Source organism: Cetorhinus maximus, chromosome 13 (assembly GCF_964194155.1).
Source record: "Cetorhinus maximus chromosome 13, sCetMax3.hap1.1, whole genome shotgun sequence".
Taxonomy (NCBI): Eukaryota; Metazoa; Chordata; class Chondrichthyes; order Lamniformes; family Cetorhinidae; genus Cetorhinus; species Cetorhinus maximus.
Window position 1 is genome coordinate 119,342,446 of NC_135891.1, and position 27,376 is coordinate 119,369,821.

General features: G+C 46.6%; 2 protein-coding genes across 2 annotated transcripts in view; one reads left to right on the top strand and one right to left on the bottom strand.

Moving 5' to 3' along the window:
• LOC144688328 (uncharacterized) overlaps positions 1-3,461 on the top strand; it is a 46,578-nt gene extending 43,117 nt beyond the window's left edge. The window contains exons 11-12 of the mRNA XM_078554757.1: positions 499-540; positions 1,906-3,461. Coding sequence (XP_078410883.1) covers positions 499-540; positions 1,906-2,007 — 144 coding nt within the window. The 3' untranslated portion in view covers positions 2,008-3,461. The remainder of the gene's footprint in view (positions 1-498; positions 541-1,905) is intronic.
• A 507-nt stretch (positions 3,462-3,968) lies between these two features.
• tm6sf2b (transmembrane 6 superfamily member 2b) lies at positions 3,969-27,334 on the bottom strand. Its single transcript, XM_078556141.1, has 10 exons — positions 27,079-27,334; positions 24,978-25,081; positions 24,429-24,526; positions 22,422-22,525; positions 22,106-22,188; positions 21,374-21,498; positions 20,258-20,359; positions 18,182-18,274; positions 9,906-10,025; positions 3,969-8,907 (listed from the first exon to the last, which is right to left on the bottom strand). The coding sequence occupies exons 1-10, from the start codon at positions 27,168-27,170 to the stop codon at positions 8,698-8,700; spliced, it is 1,131 nt and encodes a 376-aa protein (XP_078412267.1). The 5' UTR covers positions 27,171-27,334; the 3' UTR covers positions 3,969-8,697.
• Positions 27,335-27,376: the final 42 nt, after the last annotated feature.

The following is a 27,376-nucleotide window of genomic DNA, read 5'->3' on the forward strand; positions in this document are numbered from 1 at the left end:
TGCACCTGCATGCTTGCTTTCAGTGACTGGTGTACAAGGACACCCAGGTCTCTTTGTACATCAACATTTCCCAATCCATCACCATTTAAATAATACTCTGCCATTCTGTTTTTCCTACCAAAGTGGATAACTTTACACTTATCCTCATTATACTCTCTTAACACCCTCCTCACCACTCTCATTCCCACCTAGTTTTGTATCATCAACAAACATGAAATTATTACATTTGGGTCCCTCCTCCAAAACATTGATATATATTGTGAATAGCTGGGGCCCAAGCACTGATCCCTGCGGTACCCCACTAGTCACCACCTGCCACTCTGAAAAAGACCCATTTATTCCTACTCCCTGTTTCCTGTCTGCTAACCAATTCTCAGTCCAAGCCGATATATTACCCCGATCCCACTTGCTTTAATTTTGCACACTGCATTGCCATATAGACTTATTATAAAAGTCCCTTTTCCGGTCTGTTTTAATGCTTATGTTGCTTTGTTTCAGGGAGTTGCTGAGGAATACAACCGATTAAAGGACTTCAAAAAGGTAAGTGTGTCTCTCATAGATCCCATTCAACTTGGTGCAGCACAAAATACTGCAGATGCTTGAAATCTGAAATAAAAAGAGAAAACGCTGGAAAAACTCAGCAGGTCTGGCAGCAAGTTTGGAGAGAGAAACTGCGTTAACGTTTCAGAACAATGACATGTCATTACAATGGAAAATGGAGTTCTGATAGAAGGTCACAGACCTGAAACATTAACTCTTGTTTCTCTCTCCACAGATGCTGCAAGTGTTTCCAGCTGCTTCTGTTTTTATTCCCATTCAACTCATTGCTCAGTCTGCAGTGCACTACATCCAATAATATTCCCAAGAAACAATCTCCCCAGTGTGTCGCTCGTGGCTCAATGTGATAATGAACCCAGCAAATCAAAAATGGCAGATGTGGGCTCAGCCAACTGGCCTGCATGGTTCAGTGGGCAGTGTGCTCACCTCCATCTGGAAAGTTGTGAGCTCAAAATCCAAGCTGGCCCTCCCGGAGCAGTACTCCGGGTGGAAGCACTATCTTTTAGATGAGATGTTAAACTGGGACCCTGCCTGCCCGCTCGGGTGGAAATGAAAGTTCCCGGGGCTACTATTCAAAGAAGAGAATGGGAGTTCTCTTTGGTGGCCTGGCCAACAGTTATCACCCAACCAACATCACTAAAAACAGACAAACTGTTCATTTATCATTTAAGTGCACAAATTGATGGCCAGTGTCCCTCCATAGCAGAGAATGAGATTACCTCATAATCTAACCCCGTGCTGTACCTGCCCTGGGAGTGTTTGATGGGGACAGTATAAAGGGAGCTTTACTCTGTATCTAACCCCGTGCTGTACCTGTCCTGGGAGTGTTTGATGGGGACAGTGTAGAGGGAGCTTTACTCTGTATCTAACCCCGTGCTGTACCTGTCCTGGGAGTGTTTGATGGGGACAGTGTAGAGGGAGCTTTACTCTGTGTCTAACCCCGTGCTGTACCTGTCCTGGGAGTGTTTGATGGAGACAGTGTAGAGGGAGCTTTACTCTGTATCTAACCCTGTGCTGTACCTGTCCTGGGAGTGTTTGATGGGGACAGTGTAGAGGGAGCTTTACTCTGTATCTAACCCCGTGCTGTACCTGTCCTGGGAGTGCTTGATGGGGACAGTGTAGAGGGAGCTTTACTCTGTATCTAACCCCGTGCTGTACCTGCGCTGGGAGTGTTTGATGGGGGTCAGTGGGTGCTGGAAATAGAAATACTCGATTCTCCATCGCTGAGGTGCTAGTCTTCATGCGTATTAAGCCACTGTTATAGAGGGAAAAACAAATATTAAAAAGATGACCTGTGCACTGAGTTAGGCTTTCCTGATATTTTGTTATCTTTTCTGTCGTTCCCAGACCTCTGAGTATCAGAGCAAACGACTGCAGAGCAAGCGGCTGAAGAGCAAACTATCCCACATTAAGCAGATGGTCAGCGAGTATGACCATCGGCGAGAGTAACTTTTGAGAGGAGACTCGTCATCCTTCAGCCTCTCCTGCCTTTTCCCCCTTCTGCCCCCATCCCCATCCACAGCCCACAACATGAAAACTGGGAAATGTCCTGCAGATTTTAGTGACGATTCCAAACTCCAGTCAGAAACTCTACCTGTGGGAGCATGATCAGGACTGGAATGCTACAGCTTTCACAGTGAGTCTGAATTGACACCAGACTTCAAGCAGGGGAAGGCTGATTCGGGCTGACTCCGTTCCTACATTAGTTTATATGACAGTTTTACTCTGCACGAGGACGAGGATCTATGTGGTATTCAATGCATGGTCAATCGATAAACAGACCGTCAACACATGGGTGAATAAAACATGGGAGGAGTCCATCCACAACTCCAATTGCAGCATTCAACCTCTGGAAGAATCGACCCACAATCATCCAATACATGGGAAAAATGAGTCATCATTAAAATATCAAATTATCTGAGATCTTTCCTCAGCCGCAAACAACAACGTGCATTTACAATTAGTGCCTTTACTAAAACAATCAGGTAGCTTCACCATGGCGTTGAGAGGCATAGATTGACACCAGTCCACATAAGGTGATATGCGACCAATATAGGGAGGATTTAAAGAATTTTTTAAAAGGAGAGAGACACAAAGAGGTTTAGGGAAGGGATTCCAAAGCTTAGGGCCCAGACAGCTGAATGCACATCTGCCAAGAGTGAAGCTATAGAAATCAGGGATGCTCAGGCGGTTACAATTGGAGGAGTACAGAGACCTCATGGGTTGTAGGGTTGGTGGAGATAGGGAGGGGGCGAGGCCATGGAGGGATTTGAAAACTGGTGAGAATTTTAAATTTGAGCATTGCTGGAATGGGAGTCAGTAAAGGTCAGGAAGCACAGTGTCGATGGGCTAGGGCAGAGTTTTGGATGAGCTCAAGTTTGTGGGATGGAAGATGGGAGGCCAATCAGGAGAGAATAGTTGTGTCTAAAGGTAGCAGGAAACAGGAATGAGGATTTCAGCAGCAGACAAGCTGAGATAATGGAGACGGGCAGTATTACAGAGGTGGAAATAGGTGACCTTCGGGTTGGAGATTAAATGGGGTCAGTAGTTCAACTCCGGGTTAAAAAGGACATGGAAGTTACGAATGGCATTGGCTCAGCCTCAGACAGAGGCGAAGGAGAGAGAATCTGAGGCGAGGGAACTGAATTTGTGACAGGGATCAAAGACAACAGCTTCGGTTTTTCCTATGTTTAATTATTAAATGCATGAGCGTTCATTATCCAGCATTCAATCCCATGAGAGGAGCTGATCTACATCACACTCAATTCCTGTGGAAGTTGGAACTTGGGTGATCGTTATACAGGGAAAATATTGTGGACTGTGGAGAGGACAGATTCTGACCAGTACCAGAGTATTATCATTTTCTGAAACAAAAACAAAAAGTGCTGGAAAAACTCAGCAGGTCTGACAGCATCTGTGGAGAGAAAGACAGAGTTAACATTTCAAGTCCATATGACTCTTCTTCAGAACTAAAAAGAAGTAAAAATGTGGTGAAATATATATTGTTTAAGTGGGGTAGGACAGGTGAAGCTGGATAGGAGGCAAAGGAGAGATTGCAAAAGATGCCATAAACAAAAGGTTGAAGGAGTATTGATGGTGGTGATACTGGCTGAAGGTGGTGCTAATGGTGACATTAAGAGTAGAAAGCAGAATGAGCCAGTGACAGGTAGCCCTAGTGGGTGTGGGGTGGGGGGAGGAGACGGTGTGGGGAGCAAGGATCAAAATAGGTTAAAAGGTGGGGATAAAACAATGAATAAAAATGGAAATAAATTTTTTTTTAAATAATAATAGAAATAGGTGGGGAAAATATATATAAAAAGTAAATATTTATTTCCATTTTTATTCATTGTTTTATTCCCACCTTTTAGCCTATTTCGATCTTTTTTTCCCGACACCGTCTCCTCCCCCCACCCCACACCCACTAGGGCTACCTGTCACCGGCTCATCCTGCTTTCTACTCTTTTATTGTCACCATTAGCACCTCCTTTAGCCAGTATCACCACCATCAACACCCCCTCAACCTTATGTTTATGACATTTTTTTGCAATCTCTCCTTTGCCTCCACCTATCACTGGCCCTCTATCCAGCTTCACCTGTCCCACCCCCTCTCTGCCACCCCCCCCCCCTTAAACAGTATATATTTCACCATATTTTTACTTCTCTGTAGCTTTGAAGAAGAGTCATAAGGACTCGAAACATTAACTCTGTCTTTCTCTCCACGGATGCTGTCAGACCTGCTGAGCTTTTCCAGCATTTTTTGTCTTTGTTTCAGATTTCCAGCAGCTGCGGTATTTTGCTTTTATGATCACTGTGTTGGGAACTGATCCCCAAATCTTTGCAATCGGAACAGCTTCACCAATGTCTTTACCAGAGTTTTACTGTACTGCCAATGATATGGGACTCTTACTTTGAACCTTTCTTATCATTTTGAGTTATTTTTGCTCTTTGATTATTTGCATTGTGAGCAGTAATGAAATCTAGAATTTTAGAAATAATTACAAATGTAATCGATTTAAAGGAATAGTGTTAAGCCAGAATAGGCCCACTTTGGAGCCCAGGCAAGCCAGTCCTGTTTCCATTTATAGATACTCTGATTAATTCTGTATAAATTCTTTTGGACCTGGAGGTATGGAAAGAGCAGTTCTTAGGTTGTCTTATTGGTCAAAAAATCCTAAATCGGAACACCGAGTTCATTTTGTATTAGCAACTTGAAATATATGGGAGTTAATGGGAACAGGAATTTAAACTGTACCCATGGTCCCTAAAGTTCTGAGGTATTGGGTTAGATTTTGTGGTCGGCAAGCAATAATTGATTGGCACAAGCCATTCATTCCAGAGGCTAACTGACAGACTCTCTAGGACATTTTGTATTGGGATGCTACAAAACAGAGCTATTTTGGCGCAGTGTCCTGAACAGGGATCTGGGACCTGAGTGAACAGGGCAAGCAACTGTGTGCCTCTTTAACCAGACTGACAAATTGTTAATAAACAGTTCAGAAGCTAAACCAGCAATGTCAGTTAAATTATTTATTTCAATGTCAAAATCAGATACAGAAAGCAAAATAAAGGGAAAGAAAAGCGGGGTTACGAGAGATGGAAAAGTTTTTTGTAAATTTTTTTTAAATCTCCAACAATAATTGCTATCTGAAGGAATGAGACTTCATTTGTATAAGTTAATTTCCAGTGCTAGAGAGGTTGCTCTTTAGTAATGGTGAGCACAGATAGACTCAATTATAATAAAAACAGAAAATGCTGCCAGACCTGCTGAGTTTTTCCAGCATCTGTGGAGAGAAACCAAGTTAACATTTCAAGTCTGTATGACTCCTCTTCAGAGCTAAAGAGGTCAACTCTCAACTATAATTTGACCACAGAATTTGGCCCAGTTTTGAGATGTTAACCCATTTTAATACTCAGTCCCTAATATTGCTATGGTGTGACTCCAAAACTTGAGAGCTGTCTTAAGGTGATACCCAATGGTTTATTGCATTGCTTTGACTATCCTATTACACATTGTGTACAACAACTACTCCCAATCATTGTAAAGTTGTGCTTTAATCTGGTTCTGCTTATTATGATTTTTTTTAAGGAAGTCTTTTGTATCTTTAAATATATTTAATATTAAGCTCATTCAACAACAGTGACTGTGACTTATTGTGTTCAAAAACTCAGTCATAATCCTTAATTGATCCCAGTGTGTTTATCTGGTCATAAACTGAGTCAAATAATAGAAGCACAGAATGCTGCAGCATAGAAGGAGGCTATTCAGCCCATCATGCCTGTGGCAACACTTTGAAAGAGAGATCCAATTAGTCCCACTCTCCCTGCTGTGCAAGTTTTCCTTTTCAAATATTTATCCAATTCCCTTTTTGAAAATTACTATTGAAGCAGCTTCCACTGCCCTTTCCGATAGTGAATTGGTAAAACCAAATTCTCCATCATTACTAGTTCTTTTGCCAATAACCATAAATCTAGGTCCTCTGGTTACTGACTCTTCTGCCAGTGAAAACATTTGCACCTTATTTACCCTATCAAAGCACTTTTATCAAATCTCTATATCTAGTAAAACTTCCTTTAACCTTTGCTGTAAGCAGAACAATCCCATTCACCAATCAACACTCTGTCAATATAACTGAAATCCCTCATCTCTGGCACCATTCCAATAAATCTCCTCTGCATCCTCTCTAAGGCCTTAACATCCTTCCTAAAGTGTAGTGTCCAGAGTTGGACGCATGAGACCTAATCAGTGTTTTATAAAGATTAAACATGAAAGGATGGTCTCAATTTAGTTCCTAGGGAGGGCTAACATGCCTGTGTACTCTTCTAATGAGAAATAAGGTTCTGTGATACAGAATTCAATGTCTGTGGGATCTGCAGGTGAATGCGGTGGTTGGCACTGAGACTCTTGGCATCTGTCAGTACAGGTGGGGAGAGTTGTGCCTCACAGCTATGTGACATGGTGGTCTAAAACTGACAAGTATTTTAGTACCAAAAGGAACTTTGCAGTTTATTATCTTGTAAAATAAAACATCACCAAAGCCCAATCCCATTACCCATAGCAGGAGACATCCAGATGAATATAAAACAGAACTTTCTTCAAAAAAACACTTTTTTGCAATCTTGTGTACTTAACAAGGAGGCAAAAGTTTGATTCCCAGAGCAAACTTAGCTATTCAACAATTGCAATACCGACAAACTAGAGCTTGGCGGCGGTGGGGGGCATCACAAGAACTGGATGGAGGAGTTCGGCTAGTCAGATAGAGATTCTTTTGAGAAATTCCGCCCCCTCGCACTCTAAAAGCTTACTATAGGGTTGTCGACTGTGGTTGGGTGTATTCCTGGAGGTTTCAGCATATGACCTCCTGCCTCTAACAGCCCCTCTCCCACCACTCGTTCCCCCACTGGTCAACTGATATCCCCATCCTTCCAGTGCCCCACCAATAGCCAATCCAAGAGCAATAAGACTCTGACTCTCAAGAATCATCCAGCTGGTCAAGAAACAACCTTTTTCCCCATCTCCAATATTTTTTGTAACGAGTTAACAAAAATATTCAAAGCAAAAGAAAAACATAAAAAAAAGTTAAAACCCCTACGATTTTTCTCCTTGAGAGTTGCTGGCTGCAGTGGCCTGGAGATTAATCTTCAATTTCTGGAGATTGCAGGGCAATCCTGGAGAGTTGGTAACGCTATCCCATTGGGGTACAGTTTCCACAGGTCTCCAATTCTTTGTCTGTGCAAGTTCCAATATTGACCATTAGAAGGCCCTCTTAACCAAGCTGGTGGAAGTCCCTCACCTGCCTCATTCTAGCCTCCACTGTCTGAGTTTTCCACAGGGTTTAGATGGATAGCGATGAAGGGTGTGAGACCGGCCTGACCTTTCTCCCCCCTTCTCTGTCCCTGGTTCAAGGACACTGAGCCAATTGTGGCATTCCAGCTGCTCAGCTGTCTGAGGTTCGTTCCCCCCTTGACCATGATACATTGGCAAGCTTTAACTACCAGGGGATCAATCCTTTGAACTGTATCAGGGTCCCATGGGAATTCCATCTGCAGCCTGTAGATACAGTGTTGGATATTTTGGACAGGTGCCCATTCTTTGTCCCAGTACAGCCTTAACCTTCTCAAGAATCATTGACCAATACAGCCCAATGGAAGGGATACAGATTGGCTTCATAGGAACAGGAGATGACCATTCAGCCCCTCGAGCCTGTTCCACCATTCAGTTAGACCATGACTAACTTGTGCCTTCATACCATCTGTCCACCTTGGTTCTGTAACCCTTAGACTTTTGTTGGGTACGAGTACTATCAGCCTCAGATTTGGCATTTTCAATCAACTCCCAGCCTCAATTGCTTTTTGGGGGGGGGGAGAGTTGCAGGTTTCCACTCCCCTTTGCGTGAACAAGCGTTCCCTGTCGTAACTTCTGAATAGGATTGGCTACCCTCCAGGATCAGTCTGGAGTCTTTAGGAATTAAAGATTATTCTGCTGAATACTGCTGCAAGTAACCCTGGACGAATATCATAGAAGTACTCAAAACACTATGTGTGTGAGTGTGTGTTTTAGATGTTCTTTCAACACATTCGCTAATTAGTTATTGAAGTATTGGAGATGGGAAACAAAGGTTGTTTGACCAAGTCGGGCAGTGCATTTGGAGAACTTTTGAAGATTCCTCCAGGAATGTGCACACATCGAGCTGATATCCTACCCCTGAATGGCCTCACTTAAGTTTTAAGGTTTTCCCCACAAACAATGTGGTAATGATTAAATAATCTGTTTTAGTGATATCAATTGAGGGGTAAATATTGGCCAGAATGCTGAATATAACTCCTTTATTCTTCTTCAAAACACCCACCATGGGATTTTTTACATCCACCTGAGAGGGCACTCAGGGCCTTGGTTTAAGGTCTCATCCAAAGGTGGCACTGCTGACAGTGCAGCATTCCCTCAGAACTGCACTGAAGGATCAGCCTAGTTTATGTGCTCAAGTGTCTGGATTGAGGTTTGGAACCACAACCTTTTGGCTCAGAGGTGAGGGCGCTATCCACTCGACTATGGTTGACACCTCATTTAACATCATTTCAATTATTTTAACAGCAGCAACAGTTGCGATCACCCTCAGCTTTTGCTCCACTTGGCCTGGGCTCTTAGTTAACTTTCTTCTCCATCTCCTCGTTAGTTCTGGGCATGCCTTTCAGAAAGAAGTTGGAGCATGTAACGCAGCGGAACGCCAGGAGCTGAGCGCCAACAGCGAAGAAGATGTTGGTGTAGAGGAAGGATGGTACAATTTCCTGGGGGACACGGTATGTGAAGGAAGTTCGTGGGTGTAACGATGCACCAACATAGGAAAACTGAGCCTGGAAGTGGGTGGGTGGTGGGGGAAGGAGAGAATTAAAAAGGCATTAAATCTCAAAAATCTGAGGTATTTCCCCAGTACCACACAACAACAACTTGCATTTATATAGCAGCTTGAACTTAGTAAAAATATTCCAAGGCACCTCACAGGAAGATAACAAACAAAATTGACACTGAGTTACATAAGAAGATATTGGGGCAGATGACAAAAGCTTGGTCAAAGAGATAAATTTTAAGAACTGTCTTAAAGGAGGAAAGTGAGGAAGAGAGGGTTTAAGGAGGAAATTCCAGAGTTTGGGGACCAGGCAGCTGAAGACACGGCCACCAATGGTGAGGTAATTAAAATCAGGGATGCTCAAGAGGCCAGAGTTCGAGGAACACAGAAGTCTCAGATGTTGTACAGCTAGAGAAGATTACTGAGATAGTGGGGGGTGGGGGAGGGCGAGACTATAGGCGGATTTGAAAAAGGATGAAAATTTTAAAATTGAGGCATCGCCAAATCAGGAGTCAATGCGGTTAGCCAGCACAGTGGGGATAGGGGAACAGGACTTGTGCAAATTAGGATGTGGGCAGCAGAGCTTTGGATGAACTCAAGCAGGTTGCAATATGGGAGGCTGACCAGGAAAGCAGTGGAATAGTTGAGTCCAGAGGTAACAAAGGGATGGAGAGGAGCGATGTTATGGAGGTGGAAGTAGACGGTGTTCATGGTGGAAGTGTTTATGAGGTTGGAAGCCAAGATAGGAAACCAACTGCTTCAGCTATTTACAAAGATAAGTTCTCTTTAAGAGTCTGTTTTCATTGGGCCTGTCTTCAAAAAAACATGGCTGACTCTCATTTACGACCTTTGGCCTTTGATTTTATTACAGTCAGGACACGAGTCTCTCTCTCTCTCTATCTCTCTCTCTCTCTATGGCTTTCCTAAACAGGTAGAATCTGCCCCTTCATTTCTTCCTCAGCCTCCCAATGACATTGACTATGAAACACTGCACCTATGACTTACCTGGGCTATGGCTCCGGCAAACACCACGGTCAGATCGGGCATCCACTCACAACCGGGCTCAATCAGGCCATAGAGTGCCAGGCCAAAGAATGGCACCAGGTAGAACATGTTGACCAGCACCTGAAAGAGAGCAGTCAACTTCAACCTATTCTTTAAAGAAAACTCCCAACAAACAGGCACAAGTGTCAGAAATCCTGACCTACTAGACGTCAGTGAGGGTTGTGAATGTGTGCATGTGAGCAAAAGGATTTGTGAGAGTGAGAATTGTGTGTGGCAGTGAGAGTTTATGTGAGGAGAGCGAGAGTATGGGCATGAATGTGAGAGTTGTGTGAGTGAGAATTGTGTATGTTAATGACAGTGCGTGAGAATGAAAATAAATGTGTGAGAGCATGAGTCTCAGTGTGAGTGAGAATTGTGTATATGAGAATTGTGTGTGTGAGTGGAAGTAACTGTGTGAGAGAAAGAGTGTGTGAGTGAGAGTCAGAGTGTGGACCAGATTTTAGCTACCAAGACAGGTGCTCAGTCAGGAAATAGTGCAACTTACCGGATCTGCCTCGCTAAAAAGTACCCCAAGATCCAGAATCTTTGCTCAGGGCTCGGGGAGGGTGGGAGATGGTGGGTCTAGGTGAGGGGTGGAGGGTGCTGTGGGTGGGGGGGTTGGTGGCGTGTGGTTGGGGGGTGGTGGGGCAGGTGCAAGATACAGTCAGGCCTTTTGACCCCAGAAGCAGGGCATAGGCGGCCAAGAGGCGCCTTGGTTCTCTGGAACTTCATCCACATTGTCAGGCCTCTAGCCCTCACCCCTCCCACCTATTCCCATTGACCCCATGCCCTCTATACCAACTCATGCCCCCCACACCCCCATGGCTCCTCATACCCTCCATGTAAAATCAATGCCAACTCATGCCCCTCACCCACACCCAATGGCCTGGCACAACCTCCATGTCAATTCCATAGCCACTTAACAAGTATCCACCATGGGCAGACTTCAGGAGCCATGTGGAGATGAAAAAAAATAAACTTCTTGCAATCTAATACAGCTTTCACTTCTACATGATTGATAGTGAAAAAACTCCCTTTCATAAAATCCATTCAAAGTTTTTAAATCTCAAGTGGCTAATCTCTTATAAAAACAAACAAACCTCTATTCAAAACTCACATAAAAGACAGCTAATTCTTTAATAGGTTCTACTGAAACTGACCAGATGATACAAAGGAAGGTGGTTGTGGTTGTTGGAGGTCAATCATCTCAGCTCCAGGACATCACTGCAGGAGTTCCTCAGGGTATGTCCTTGGCCCAACCATCTTCAGCTGCTTTATCAATGACCTTCCTTCCATCAGAAGGTCAGAAGTAGGGATGTTCGCTGATGATTGCACAACGTTCAGCACCATTTGCGACTCCTCAGATACTGAAGCAGTCCATGTCCAAGTGCAGCAAGACCTGGACAATATCCAGGCTTGGGCTGACAAGTGGCAAGTAACATTTGCACCACACAAGTGTCAGGTAATGACTATCACCAACAAGAGACAATCTAACCATTGCCCCTTGACATTCAATGGCATTACCATTGCTGAATCTCCCAATTTCAACATCCTGGAGGTTACCATTAACCAGAAACTGAACTGGACTAGCCATATAAATACGGTGGCTAGACGAGCAGGTCAGAGGCTAGGAATCCTGTGACAAGTAACTCAGCTCCTGACTCTCCAAAGCCTGTCCACTATCTACAAGGCACAAGTCAGGAGTGTGATGGAATACTCCCCATTTTCCTAGGTGAGTGCAGCTCCAACAACACTCATGAAGCTTGACACCATCCAGGACAAAGCAGCCCACTTGATTGGCACCCCATCCACAAACATTCACTCCCTCCACCACCAACGCACAATAACAGCAGTGTGTACCATCTACAAGATGCACTGCAGGAATTCACCAAGGCTCCTTAGGCAGCACCTTCCAAACCCCACGACCACTACCATCTAGAAAGACAAGGGCAGCAGACACATGGGAACACCACCACCTGGAAGTTCCCCTCCAAGTCACTCACCATCCTGACTTGGAAATATATCACTGTTCCTTCACTGTCGCTGGGTCAAAATCCTGGAACTCCCTCCCTAACAGCACTGTGGATGTACCTACACCACATGGACTGCAGCAGTTCAAGAAGGCAGCTCACCACCACCTTCCCAAGGACAACTAAGGATGGGCAATAAACACTGGCCCAGCCTGCGAAGCCCACATCCCATAATGCACAAAATGCAACTTTTTTTCTATCTCATACCTGTCAATCAAAGCAGTTCAGCAGAGGCTTTTTTTTTAAGTCTTACTGACAGCTGAAGCCTTATTATAAAGTTTAAAGCAGGGCATTTAAAAATCTTCAGACCATTACAGTTATACAGACCTTATCTGTCCTTCAAGACGTTTATGTCTATTCCGCAAATTCATTACTCCCATACTCCAGGCTGAGGCCCTGGCACCAGCCAAAATAAAAACAGAATTACCTGGAAAAACTCAGCAGGTCTGGCGAGTTTTTCCAGGTAATTCTGTTTTGGATTTCCAGCATCCGCAGTAGTTTTTTGTTTTTAACCAGCCAAAATAGGGTCTGTTTGACCTCAGCACTAAGTTCAAATGGTCCTGCTTAGTTCAGGTTTTGCTCCTGTCTGAATCATGCCCTAATCTCCTTCCCCTACCATCAAAAATGATATCTGTCAGAAATGGTGCAGGACGTCTGCAGGCAGGTCCCACAGTCATTTTCAAAGGCCTGCGAAAATCTGGCCCAGTGTGAGAGTGTGTGTGAGAGTGTGTGTGTGAGAGTGTGTGTGTGTGAGAGTGTGTGTGTGTGAGAGTGTGTGTGTGTGTGAGAGAGTGGATGTGTGAGAGTGTGTGTGAGAGTGTGTGTGTGTGTGTGAGAGTGTGTGTGTGTGTGTGAGAGTGTGTGTGTGTGAGAGTGGATGTGTGAGAGTGTGTGAGAGTGTGTGTGTGAGAGTGTGTGTATGAGAGTGTGTGTGTGAGTGTGTGTGTGTGTGTGTGTGAGAGTGTGTGTGTGAGTGTGAGTGAGAGTGTGTGTGTGTGTGTGTGTGGGTGTGAGAGTGTGTGTGAGAGTGTGTGTGTGTGCGTGAGAGTGCATGTGTGAGAGTGTGTGTGAGAGTGTGTGTGAGAATGTGTGTGTGAGAGTGCGTGTGTGAGAATGCATGTGTCAGAGAGTGTGTGTGTGTGTGAAAGTGTGTGAAAATGTGTGTGAAAGAGTGTGTGTGTGAGAGTGTGTGTGTAAGAATGCATGTGTGAGAGTGTGTGTATGAAAGAGTGTGTGAGTGTGTGTGTAAGAAACGTGTGAGAGCGCGTGTGTGAAAGACTGAATCTGTGTGTGTGTGTGTGAACATGTGTGTAAGAGTTTGTGTGTGAGTGAGATTGTGCATGATTGAATGTGAGTGTGGCTGCGAGTGCATGTATGTGCGTCGTAAGAGAAAATGGGCAGAATCGTCCCAGATTTGCACTAAGTGCGGTAGCAGGTGGGAAAAATGATGTTTTACCCGCTGTTGGCATTGGCGGTTTCTCATGCTGTATTGTCGCAAACCCGCCACATTAATTATGCATTCCCGGGAAACACGGCTCTCATTTGCCCGCCATGCCATCCGCTCGCCGCTTCCTCACTCTGGGTGCCATATTTAAAGTGCAGCCGCACGCACACCTCTCAGTTCTTCCAGCCCACGACTGCTGCATGGAAGACAAGGCCCTGAAAGGCAAGAAGACGGCAGCCCCCAGGATCAATGACACATCCCACGAGCGCCTTTTAGTGCAGTGGAGGCCCGCCGGGATGTCCCCTATGCCTGCTCTGGCTGCAGGATGGGCAGCACCGTGACCAAGCCGGCTTGGGAGGTGGTGGCAGTGGTGGTCAGTGCCAACACCCTGCAAAAGAGGACAGCCACCCTGTGCCGCAAGAGGATGAATGATCTCCTCTGTTCCACCAGGGTAAGTCACTCTTCTCATCACTCTCAACTCACACACTCACAAACCCATCACACACCCACAGAGCCCTCACTCACTGCCAGTGCAAGGGACATCACCATTCACTCTCTCACACACACACAGTCATTGTCCTCAACCTGTCCATGGGACCGCTCACCAACCACACAGGCCAGGCATACTTATCATCTGGCCTGGCAGGCATCCTGCTTACACTCTCCCTATCTCTATTCATGCAGGACAAGCTGTTACACAACAAGAGAGAGAGGCTGCAGACCGGTGGCAGAATGCCTGAAATCAAGGTCCTCATGGACTTTGAAAACAGAGCCATCCAGCTGGCCGGTGATGACCGGGACCAGTCCTGTGCTGATGGTGTGGTCGGCACTGCTCTACCAAGTGAGGATCCAGCAGTGCAACATCCATCAGACAACCATGTGTGAGTGATGTGTCCTGTTTCACAGGCCATGGCCAGGTACTAATTATCTCCCCTTGCTTTCACTGGCACATCTGCCAAAGAGCCAAGAGAGTCTGCGACCCAGGGCCTCCAATCAAGCTCCGCTCAGAAGAGGAATCCACTGAAACCCTCCCTGAAGTCCCGTCACAGCGCTCACCCACACCCTCTGCCAGCGCAGAGACACACACCTCCATCACTGACGCCAAAATTGGCCTACAACAGTGTGTACATGAGAGGGATACAGCGTAGCTCGATCTCACTCCAGCTACCCCTTCTCTCACGGAGTCAGCCAGCGGCCCTCGGGCACCCATAGGGAGGAGGGTCAGCAGGTGCACACCCCGGGGCCATCTATCCAGGTGACTCCAGGAGTGTCCAGTCCATCCGAATCCCCTCTACCTGTGACCTCAGCAGCTCCAGCTTCACAGGTCGAGGAGGGTGCCACTGCCACACAGCAGGACCCCGAAAGCAGGTCAGGGCCCTCCAAATCTCGGCCCTCCAGAGGATGTCCACCAAGGGCATCTCAGTCAGCAGGCTGCCTCCACCTCTGCTGTGGATGTCCGGGGAGCACCAAGACATAGCGGCAGGGTTAGGAAAGTTAAGAAGATGTAATTGCACAGCCTGGGCACGGGTGTTAATCACTTGTACACAATGTTCACTGTTGTAAATAAACTCCCAAGAATTGCTCCTTGTCTATGGCTCCTTGTTCTGATGAGCAGTGTTCTTGTCACTCGGATGTGAAACCTTTTTACACAAGATAAAGACAGGTGTCTCAATCCAGGGCCTCTTCCCTGTGATTTGTGCAGCCTTCAGGCCAAAGTTATGGTCCAGCCTCACAGTCCCTGGCGACATTACTGATGTCTGCACTTCAGAGCTGCTTGTCATTGCTGCCAGAATGTTGTGGGCAGGCGCCACAGAGTCCTCTCATTCTCTCTGTGTGCTCTCAGCACTCAGCACCAGGTTGTTAAGGGGGCAGCAGATGACGATGATGCGTGACATTCTCTGTGGACTGTATTGCAGGGCTCCACCAGACCGGTCCAGGCACCGGAACCGCATCTTCAGCATCCCGATGGTCTGCTCCACCAAGTTGTGAGATGCAGCATGAGCCTCATGATAATGTTGCTCTGCTGCAGTCTGAGGCCGCCACACGGGTGTCATCAGCCACAGCCTCTGCCCCCGAGGAGTCAACCCTGCAGCTTCTGTGGACCCTGGAAGACATCAGGATCTGTGACTGACTGAGAATGTAGGCATCGTGCACACTCCCTGGAAAGCGTGCTCACACCTGCAGGATGTTTGTGGTGGTCGCACACTAGCTACACGTTCAGTGAGTGGAAGCCCTCATGGTTGACATAGTTGACCGTGTGTTACGATGGAGATCTGAGTGCCACATGAGTGCAGTCGATCGCACCCTGCTCCTGTGGGAAACCTGAGATCAGGGATAATCCAATCACTCTTGCATCCTGGCTGTCCTGTTCCCGGGCGAAATGCACAAAGTTTTGTGACCCTCGGAAAGATGGTATCCGTGGCCGCATGGGTGCATTTGTGGATGGAGGCTTGTGAAATCCCACAGGGGTCACCTGTGGAGCCCTGAAAGGAGCCACTGGCATGAAAAATGAGCACCGCGGCCACTTTCACAGCCACTGGCAGTGGATGCCCTCCATGTCTCCATGGCACCAAATACTGCAACAGGCGGCAGATGTGACCCACCAGTTCCCTAGATGTGCGCAGTCTTCAGCGACACCGGTTGTCGGTCATCTGCAGGAATGAAAGGCGGAGTCTATAGACCCTGGGTCTGGTTAGATGCCAACCAGCAATGGCTCGCCATGACTCGTCAGCAGTCACAACAACTCGCTGGGGCTCTTCAGCATCTTGTGCAGGAGCCCCAGATGCCCCTTCTTCCTGAGGGTGCTGCTCCTCCCTATGTGCAGCCAGGCGCCTCCACCACTCTCTTCTCCATTGTCTTCACTCTCTGTAAGCCACGAGGCATACAGCTAGGTCACCAGGCTCCATGAACCTGATGTACTCCTCCTGCAGGATGAAAGAGAGAGACGGGTGGGTTAGCTTGGGTGTACTAAGAACCTCTCTTGGTTAGTCTGAAGGCCCCTTAACGCATCCCAGAGAGTGTTGGCCACCACTTGGATGGCCAGAGTTTAATGCGCCGCACGGCTGCCCGAAACCCCACCCCCTCTCAGCTCAGGCACAGGCATTCTCCTAACCCGCACTGCAAGGCTGCACTGTTAGCTTGAACTCATGGGGGAGACTGGCCCAAACTGGGATGATGACATTGCAAGGGGCTGTGAGCACCTCCACCAGTGACTGCTCCATGGCCAGCTTTAGCAAGGAGATCGCACAATGTGCCCAATCTTCCATTTGTTCTGCAGTCCACTAAAATGCTCATCAGTTTGCAGTCTGTGCCCGAGGGGTGAAAAGCCCTGGAGCACTTGGTGGCACTTTGATGCCTCTGCATTGCTTGAGTGGGCAGATAAGCTAGAAGCCCGACTCCGATCATATCAATGTGGCTGTGCCTGAATTGTCTCAGCTGTGGAGGAATGGTCGCTTTACACAAGGTGTCCCAAATGCGTGGCCACTTCCTTCCCCCTGAACCCACACGTGGTTGTGAGCTACCTTCAATCTCAGGGCTCCCCTTGCCCCACACTCCAACATGCCTCAACCTTGAAGGCCAACAGGCGACTTGGGCGAACACTGCACGACGTTACTGTGTACTCACCTCCGAGTTCCCCTCAAAGTGTAGCCCGCCAAGTGCACATCTTAAATATGCTGTTGTGAAACACGTCAGCATGAGAGGGCAGACGATCCAACGAGGGAGGCTGATTCGGTTGGGCTAGCCTTATAATGCTATGCAGATGTATTACTATGAGGTTCCTGAATCCGATGGTGGGAAACGCAGCCCGTCATCAATGGACTGAGCGGATAATTGCAAACTGGTTTCATGACGTTGTGAAACTGACTTTTGGCCTTCTCACCATATTGTCCACTAATGCCGCTGAACACACCTGATGCCAGCAGGCCCAGAAATTCCGCCGTGTATGTATGTGTGCGTATGTGTGTATGTGAGTGAGCTTGCACGTGTGTGTGAGCGAGCATGCGTGTGTGTGTGAGCAAGTGTGTGTGTGTGAGTGAACGTGCATGTGTGTGTGAGTGAGCGTGCATGAGTGTGTGAGCGAGCGTGTGTGTGTGTGTGAGCGAGCGTGCATGTGTGTGTGTGTGTGTGTGTGTGAGCGAGCGTGCATGTGTGTGTGTGTGTGTGTGAGCGAGCATGCGTGTGTGTGTGTGTGTGTGTGTGTGTGAGCGAGCATGCATGCAAGCAAGCAAGTGTCCAAATGGCGGGAGTGTCAGATGGACAATAAGTGTACAGGAGCAGATATACAATTGTTTGCATTTATATAGAATTTTTAGTGAAGGAAAATATCCCAAAGGACTTCACAAGAACAATTATCAAACAAAATTTAACATCGAGCTACAAAAGGACAAATGACCAAAAGCTTGGTCAAACAGGTAGGTTTTAAGGAGTATCTTAAAGGAAAGTGAAGTGGAGAAGGTTAGGGAGGGATTTGCAGAGCTTGGGGTCCAGGCAGCTGAAGGCACAACAAACAATGGTGGAGCAATTAAAATTGGAGCTGTACAAGAGGCTGGAATTGGAGGAACACAGAGATCTTGATGGTCATGAGGCTGGAGATTTACAAATGTAGGGAGGGACGAAGTCATGAAGGGATTTAGACATGAGTTGGAATTTTAACATCATATCTTTGGCATACTGTAGAGTTCAGCCTATCACAGACTCTACCCACCCATTCGGTCTTCCCCACACCCCATGTACACTCTACCCCATTGCAGTCAACCACTTGCCTGGATCTTGGCATACATCACCGGGTCCAGCAGGTAGGGCTCCTGATCATATGCGTAGCTGTCACAGATGTCAAAGGAACACTCAAGGGCAATCTAAATCAGACAATTACAGATCACAAGCAAATCCCATTACACCAAACATACTCTAGTTGGGGGTGGGGGGGAGGCGCGGGGGTAACTTTAATCTAACTCACTACACAGGAAACCCATGGGATCAGGTTTTACATTCTGCCCAATTTTGCTCTCTGTTGACTTCAATGGATCGAGATATTGCACAGGGTGGAAAGCCAAAATTTGTCCTTGATCCAGTCAGTTTCCCACAAACGGATATGATTAAAACCCCCAACAACCTGTCAGTAAATGGGGCTAATTAACTGATCCATGATATAAACAGAGTAACACTGCACAACCTCTGGATTGTACACAATGGATTTCCCAGGCTAATGCCCTGGGGACATGGGTTCAAATCCCACCAAGGCAGCTGGTGGAATTTAAATTCAATTAATAAATCTGGAATTGAAAGCTAGTCTCAGTAATGGTGACCGTGAAGCTATCATGCATCATTGGAAAAACCCATCTGGTTCACTAATGCCGTTTAGGGAAGGAAATCTGCCGCCCTTACCTAGTCTGGCCTACATGTAACTCCAGACCCACAGCAATGTGGTTGATTCTTAAACTGCCCCCTGAAATGGCCTAGCAAGCCGCTCAGTTCAAGGGCAATAAGGGATGGGCAACAACTGATGGCCTTGCAGGCAATGCCCACATCCCATGAAAGAATGAATTTTTTAAAATTCAAGCCGTCCCCTCCCACTTCCATTTGCCCCCATCCTGATGATATTCACTCTCTCGCTCAAGTGATAATTCTCCAAATGTCAGCCTCGGCAGTGAATCCAACAAGGCAATTGGACTCTGAGGGCATTGCCTTCTCTCTGAAATCTGCTTCCCAGGAATAGCCACTGGATAGTGAGTAGTGATCAAAGATTTCTCTTACTGAGGCTGACCGAGCAGAGGTAACTCATGGTGTAATAGCCAGCAAGTATAATTTGCTTTTTAAAATGAGTCATTGTCAGAACCAAGGTAAATGTTTCATTGGGAAATAAATCAAACACAGAGAGATGAATTGCTGAGAAAAGAAACATGTCAACGTTATTCATCGACATTGCTACTAATCAGAGTCTACTTGCCAACCAATTAACGCGCTCTACACGTACAGTATAAATTGTTGTTTTCTTCTTATATTGGTATTCTTGTGGAGTGTCCATAATGAGTTCTAGATGAAAAGCTTTGACTTGTCTCTTTTTTCAGCAATACTCAACTTCTGTACTGCCAAACGACGATTTGTACACAGAGATGTTCAAGAAGGGGGACTCAAGGAACAATACGTAAAGCTTGTCTTAAAAAAAGTAGTTATAGCATCTTCCCACAACTTCAGGATATTTTAATTGTTTTTGCGGGTGGCGGTTCAGAGAAGAGTGGTGGCAAGACCACCAGGAGAACCGCCCTTGTTCTTCTTCCAATAAGATCATGAGATTTTAAAGAAGGGGCCTGAGCTGAATTTTTCATCCAAAAGGTGGTACCTCTGACAGTGCAGTACTCCCTCAGTACTGACCATCCGACAGTGCAGCACTCCCTCAATACTGACCCTCCGATTGTGCAGCACTGCCTCAGTACTGACCCCCTGACAGGGCAGCACTCCCTCAGCACTGACCCTCTGACAGGGCAGCACTCCCTCAGTACTGACCCTCTGACAGGGCAGCATTCCCTCAGTACTGACCCTCTGACAGCACAGCATTGCCTCAGTACTGACCCTCTGACAGGGCAGCGCTCCCTCAGGACTGCGTAGAGGTGAGAATGCTACCCAGTGAGACACAGAGGTGTAAGGACGATGTGTTTGTTGACTAGTCTAAAGTTTCCCTGCAGGAGCTGCAAGCAAAATACACCCTGAAAATGTGAAACAATCAGGAGTGGGAGTTAGTAACATTAAGAGGAGGGTGCCTTCGAAGGGGTGAATTAAACAGCATCTGTCTAGCCAGCCAAATTATCCTGACCCCAGAACATTCGATGGCCAATACTCACAAAGCCTCTGAAGAGTGTGTAGGCAGCAGCAAACAGCAGGTAAACTATGAAGCACACATCCAGGGGCCGTCGATACAACCACTTCCTCTGTTCCGCAGCAACCTAAGGAAATGGATAGAACAGCCATAATGAAATAGTCAATTCAGATTAACAACCAATCAATAATCAATTGTTTACATCACACCACTGAACAGAATCAATAGAAATAGAAAACCTGCAAATTTAATCATTGACCCACAATGATTAGCTAGTAGTCATATAATAATTAAAATAATATAATGCATAATGAAACTATAGCCAATCAAACATAACTGGCAGTTGATAACAAGCTATAAATATCCAGTAATAAGTCACTATTACAACTATTCCATACATAATAACTCTGATTACATAAAGAATAAAGCTCCCTCTACACTGTCCCCATCAAACACTCCCAGGACAGGTACAGCACAGGGTTAGATACAGAGTAAAGCTCCCTTTATACTGTCCCCATCAAACACTCCCAGGACAGGTACTGCACAGGGTTAGATACAGAGTAAAGCTCCCTTTACACTGTCCCCATCAAACACTCCTAGGACAGGTACAGCATGGGGTTAGATACAGAGTAAATCTCCCTCTACACTGTCTCCATCAAACACTCCCAGGACAGGTACAGCACAGGGTTAGATACAGAGTAAAGCTCCCTCTACACTGTCCCCATCAAACACTCCCAGGACAGGTACAGCACGGGGTTAGATATGGAGTCAATCTCCCTCTACACTGTCTCCATCAAACACTCCCAGGACAGGTACAGCACGGGGTTAGATACAGAGTAAAGCTTCCTCTACACTGTCCCCATCAAACACTCCCAGGACAGGTACAGCACGGGGTTAGATATGGAGTAAATCTCCCTCTACACTGTCTCCATCAAACGCTCCCAGGACAGGTACAGCACGGGGTTAGATATGGAGTAAATCTCCCTCTACACTGTCCCCATCAAACACTCCCAGGACAGGTACAGCACAGGGTTAGATACGGAGTAAATCTCCCTCTATGTAACTCGGGCCTGTTACTTGCCCTCCATTCTCAGAGAAATGAGTGCTAAGATCTCTCCAGGTTATTCCACATGCTCCTCACCTGCTCTGCCATCACCTGTGGCAATGCTCTGGGCATCCTATAGATTTTCTTTCCAGCCCAAATCGGAATCAACACATACGGAATATTCAGTAGGAAGGCAGGACGGATTTCGGTTCCAAATTTACCTTCATGATTAGATACAAAAATTATATGCCAAGATGTAGGAAAATCACAAATCTTTCACTAATGTTCCTTCCGTAAATCAATGCTTTTTGTTTTATTGGTGAAATATGTTCACAAGAAGTTAGGATGAAATCCCACTATTTCAACCCACCTTCTGAATTAAACACTCCCAAGACAGGTACAGCAAGGGGTTAGATACAGAGTAAAGCTCCCCCTACACTGTCCCCATCAAACACTCCCAGGACAGGTACAGCTCGGGGTTAGATACAGGGTAAAGCTCCCTCGACACTCTCTCAGTGAATATTACACCATCACAAGATGTGTTCCCAGGATGAGGACTATCACATATCTCTATGTTTCTTTCCTCCTTTAAAAGCTCTTTATCCTCTACCTCTTTGACCAAGCTTTTGTCATTTGCCCTAGTATCTCCTTATGTGGCTCGGTGTCCAACTTTGCTTCATAATGCTCCTGTGTCGCATCTTGGGATATTTGGGTGCTATATATATGCAAGATGTTGTGATTTATTTACAATATCTCATGCCGTATTCTCTTTCTCCCAGTTTGGTGCAAGTTTCCTGGGAATAACCTGAAGCAACAACGTTCACTCACCTACAATGGTTCCAAGTAAGAGGGTGACAAGACTCATGATAATGGAGCCCAGCCAGTAAAGGCCAACACTCCGGTAACTCCACCTGTGGGTGAAATCATGTTTAGTGATTATGTGACATCCACCCTCACTACTACACATTTCCATTCCAATACAAGCCCAGTTCACGCATTCGGTTTAAGCCTCAGTAACATTCTAGTGAATCTGTGCTGTGCCTTCTCCAGGTTCAGCATATCCTTCCAGAGATGTGGTGCCCAGCACTGAACACAAGTGCTTCAGATGGGATAAGTCAGTATGAGCTGCTGTTTGAAGCCTTACCTCAGTGTTATGGCTGCTATCATCATCAGGTAGAGTGCATAATGGACTGTCCCATCCCAGTAACAGATCAGTATTCCATAGGCAGTGCGGAGATATGGCTCCCCCTGTCAAAGGAGCCAAACATTAGTATGAGCCATCAATCCCCATGCTATTAGCCATCCATCTCCACTCTAACCATCCAACACTGGCCCCAGGTACCATCTGCACTGCCAGGTTGCAAACATACAAAGTTGACCAAAATTGATGAAACAGTAGAATGCAGGAGATAACATATTATCAACACTGAGGCAGTGGACAGCCACTCAACAAACACACACGTCATTGTCGTCCAGAGCAACAGAGTTTCAGGCTCCACCCCACCCCACTCCACCTGGGTCTGCATTGAGTTGCTGATTGGAAATACGGGCCTCAGCATTCCTGGATTTGGGAAGGGAAGGTCAACCGGATTTCACATTCCCTGTCACTAACCAGTAACCTTATATCCTCTGCAGATGAGATCTGGCTCTCCAAGGTCAAAGAGCCAGTTTCACCCCTCCCACCTCCCCCACTGTCTCACCTTGCAAGGAGTGAGTAAACTTTCTCACCATGTCAAGGTACAGTCCCCAGGGAAGGCGGGGAAGGGTTGCTGAGGTATGTGGTGAGGTGTGGTGGGGAGCTGAAACTGCAGCAGTAGAAAGAAGAGTAAAGAAGGAACTTGCATCTGTATAGTGCCTTTCATATCCTCAGGATGTCTCAAAGTGCTTTACAGCTGATGAAATGCTTTTTTGAAGTGTAGACACAGTCATAGGGGCTCAGTTAGCTAGGTGACTAGTGTGTGGTTCAGAATAACACCTGCAGTGTGGGTTCGATTCTCATCCTGGCTGAGGTAGATTTGAGACTTGCCTCCTTGCTCAGGCCCTGAGAGTGGAAGTCACTGACAAGCCACCACTGCTGAAAATGGCTCAGGATGAAGCATTTTTGGTCACACATGACAGGAAGGACATAATTGCTCTAGAGTGAGTGCAGAGGAGATTTACAAGAATGTTGCCAGGGCTTGAAAATTGTAGCTATGAGGAGAGATTGGATAGGCTGGGGTTGTTTACCTTAGAACAGAGGAGGCTGAGGGGTGACCTAATTGAGGTGTAAAAAATTATGAAGGGCCCAGATAGGGTAGACAAGAAAGATTTGCTTCCCCTAGCTGAGGGGTCAATGACCAGGGGGCATTGATTTAAGGTGATAGGTAGAAGGATTAGAGGGGACATGAGGAAAAGCTTTTTCACCCAGAGAGTGGAGGGTGTCTGGGATTCACTGCCTAAGTTTGTGGTTGAGGCTGAAATCCTCAACTCATTTAAAAAGTACCTGGATCTGCATCTGAAGCATTGTAATCTGCAAAGCTATGGACCAGGTGCTGGAAAGTGGGATTAAAATGAGCGGCTAGTTTATTTTTCATCTTTTTCTGCATGACACAGCCATAATGGGCTGAATGGCCTCTCTCTGCACTGTAACTTTTCTATGGTTCTATCAGCAGACAATGAGCCAAGGGCCTGCCTTCGGGCACAGCACACATGAATGAATGAGGTAGAGTCATTACAGCCCAGGAAGTCGCCATCTGGCCCATCAAGTCCACTGTTGCAATGTGGTGAACACAGCAGCCAATTTGTGCACAGCAAGATCCCACAAACAGCAATGACCAAATTATCTGTTTTAATGATGTTATTCAAGGATGAATATTAGCTCAGAATTCTTGTGTTCTTTGAAATATTGGCCGTGAGATCTGTTATGTCCACATGAGAGGCCAGAAGGGGCCTTGGTTCAACAACTCAGCTGCAAGATGCACCTCCAGCAGTACTGCACTGGAGTGTTAAAATGGATTATGGTCTTGAATCTCTAGAGTAGAGGGAAGAATTGAGCATGGGGCTCATGGGAGATTGACGGAAACACCAGAGAAACAGACTGAATAGCAGCAGGAGATCGAGAGAATACAACAAAATTCTCCCCAGCATCAGTAACAGAGATTTTTGAAGCTACCTCCTTCAAGTAAAATCCCATGAATCCATTGATGTAGCCATCCTGCTCCAGGGAGATAATTAAATCGATGACACTTGTGAAGGAGAACACGGTGAAGGCTGCAACAAGAGGTAAGAAGTTACTCAATACTCCCTGTCACACTATTCCTCTTCATATTACTCCGCGTCACATCACTCCCCCTCCACTCCACTTCCTTCACGTTACTCGCACGTTACCCACCCCACACGCCCCTCCACTATCATACTGTTCCCCCATGTCAATATGAAGTTGATTGGCATGGCATTGATTGGTCCCTATATCTATTAGTCAATGGGAATAAAACAATTCTTCTTGGTGGTTACTCATGTTGAAATGTCCCCAAGTTCAGTGATCACAGTTTATATCACCAACGTTCATTATTCATGGCCCCTCACTATGGCTCACTGCTTCAGTTTTTGGAGTTAATCAGTTGACCCAGATTTGATTCTGCAGCTGGTGATACTCCTTCAGAAACCCGATGAACCTCAGCACTCTCCACAGACGATCAAATCAACTGTCCCCACCGCTTACCATAAAATAGGGGGTCCGTCGGGGGTCTTCCTATGACAAGCAGGTACAACACCAACAACAGGCCGAGGAGAACTCCAGCACCAGCAGCAAACACCACCATAGGACTTTAAATGGAAAAGGGAGAAAGGAATTAATCACAGGAGTTCCCGTGAAGGAGACGGTAACTATTGGGAAAGGTTAGACTGGCTGAGACTCATCTAAAAAAGAAAAGGCTGAGGATTGGCCTGATAGAGGTTTTTAAGATAATGGAAGGGTTTGATAGCGTACTCATAGAAGAACCAGAGGCAACAGACTAAAGATAGACACTAATAAATCCAATCGGGAATTCAGGAGAAACTTCTTTACCCAGAGAGTGATGAGAACGTGGAACTCGCTACCACAGAGAGTGGTTGCGGTGAATTGTATAGAGAAGGAGAATAAAGAGGAGAAGTTCCATAAACACATGAGGGAGAAAGGAATAGAATGATATGGTGACAGGGTGCGATGAAGAGGGGGGGGGTGGGAGGAGGCTTCTGTGGAGCAGAAACACTGACATGGACCAGCAGGCTTGAATAGCTTTTATTGTTGTAAATTAAAATTTAATTCTATAGTAACAAGAATCCAAATAACTGCTGTAATTATCAAAAGACAAAATCACAGAGAGCCGAAAATCATCAATTTAGATTCTACACCTTTCTCAGGTTTGTGGACATGTTTCTAACAGTGACTTCAGATTATTGACAAAACTCCAATAAAAATCTCAGGAATTAGCCAGAGTCCAGTCCTATTCTGACTGCAGGCTGGAGTTAATCCACAAACATGGGCACCTGTCTGTGCTCAACAAAGATAAGCTCCAACAAAAACAGAAAATGCTGGAAAAACTCAGCAGGTCTAACAGCATCTGTGGAGTGAAAAAAAAGAGTTAACGTTTCGAGTCCGTATGACTCTTCTTCATAATCTCCAACTCTGAGCTCAAGGTTTAAAGTCAAGACTGACATCAGAGTGCAAGGATCGATGTGACATTGCAGAATCTGCTGATAAATGGAACTGGCTGCATGAGACGATGATGAAAAATGGTCAGCCCAACTCTAACAGCCCTCACAATAAAAATCAATTGCCTTTCCCTGACCACCTGCTCTGTGTAGCCTGCTCAGTCTTTTGTATGAATTTGATGAAGATTTTCTTGCTACATTGCATCTCTGAAACTGTTATATTCACCCTGGATATTAAACACCGAGTGCCCTATAGAACCTGAAGCTGCCTTAGCTACACCAGCTCACTGTGACAACAGTTCAACCATCTCTGACCTCTGAACATTGACAGACTGCTTGGCACAAAGGGACTTTTACATATTTACCTATTCTAATTTCTTCTCCGCTCCCCTCCTGAAGGTGCTGACTCTGACTGGGGTACGGGTCCCCCTCCTCTCCTGAAGGTGCTGACTCTCACTGGGGTACAAGTCCCCTCCTCTCCTGAAGGTGCTGACTCTCACTGGGGTACAGGTCCCCTCCTCTCCTGAAGGTGCTGACTCTCACTGGGGTACAAGTCCCCTCCTCTCCTGAAGGTGCTGACTCTCACTGGGGTACAGGTCCCCTCCTCTCCTGAAGGTGCTGACTCTCACTGGGGTACAGGTCCCCCTCCTCTCCTGAAGGTGCTGTCTCTCACTGGGGTACAGGGTCCCCCTCCCCTCCTGAAGGTGCTGACTCTCACTGGGGTACAAGTCCCCTCCTCTCCTGAAGGTGCTGACTCTCACTGGGGTACAGGTCCCCTCCTCTCCTGAAGGTGCTGACTCTCACTGGGGTACAGGGTCCCCCTCCCCTCCTGAAGGTGCTGTCTCTCACTGGGGTACAGGTCCCCCTCCTCTCCTGAAGGTGCTGACTCTGACTGGGGTACAGGGTCCCCCTCCTCTCCTGAAGGTGCTGACTCTCACTGGGGTACAGGGTCCCCCTCCCCTCCTGAAGGTGCTGACTCTCACTGGGGTACATTTCTCTCCTCTATACTATGCAGAGAGAGAACTGTACTCACCATTCCTGTCCGCACTGGACAGTGACTGACCTGAATCAAACACTTACACATGAGTCTGACTCTCAGATCTCATTCACTCCGGCTCCCAATCTCTCACCTGTCCATGGCCGAATACTTGTTCAGCAGGTATGAGATAGGGATCGCGGTCAGAGACAGGAGGAATCCCGCGGCTCCGGCGGCCACCGGCATCCTGGCGGCGGCCGAGAGGCGGCTCCGGTCCCGGGGCTGGAGCTCGGGCTGTTCCGGCTCTGGCTGCAGCCGCTGTTGTTTGGATAGAGACTCTGACTGAGCGGAGGCAAAGGTCGCCAATCAAACACATCGAGAGAGGGAAAGAGAGAGAAGCATAGCAACCAGGAACACCCCCTCCCGGGAACACCCCCTCCCAGGAACACAGC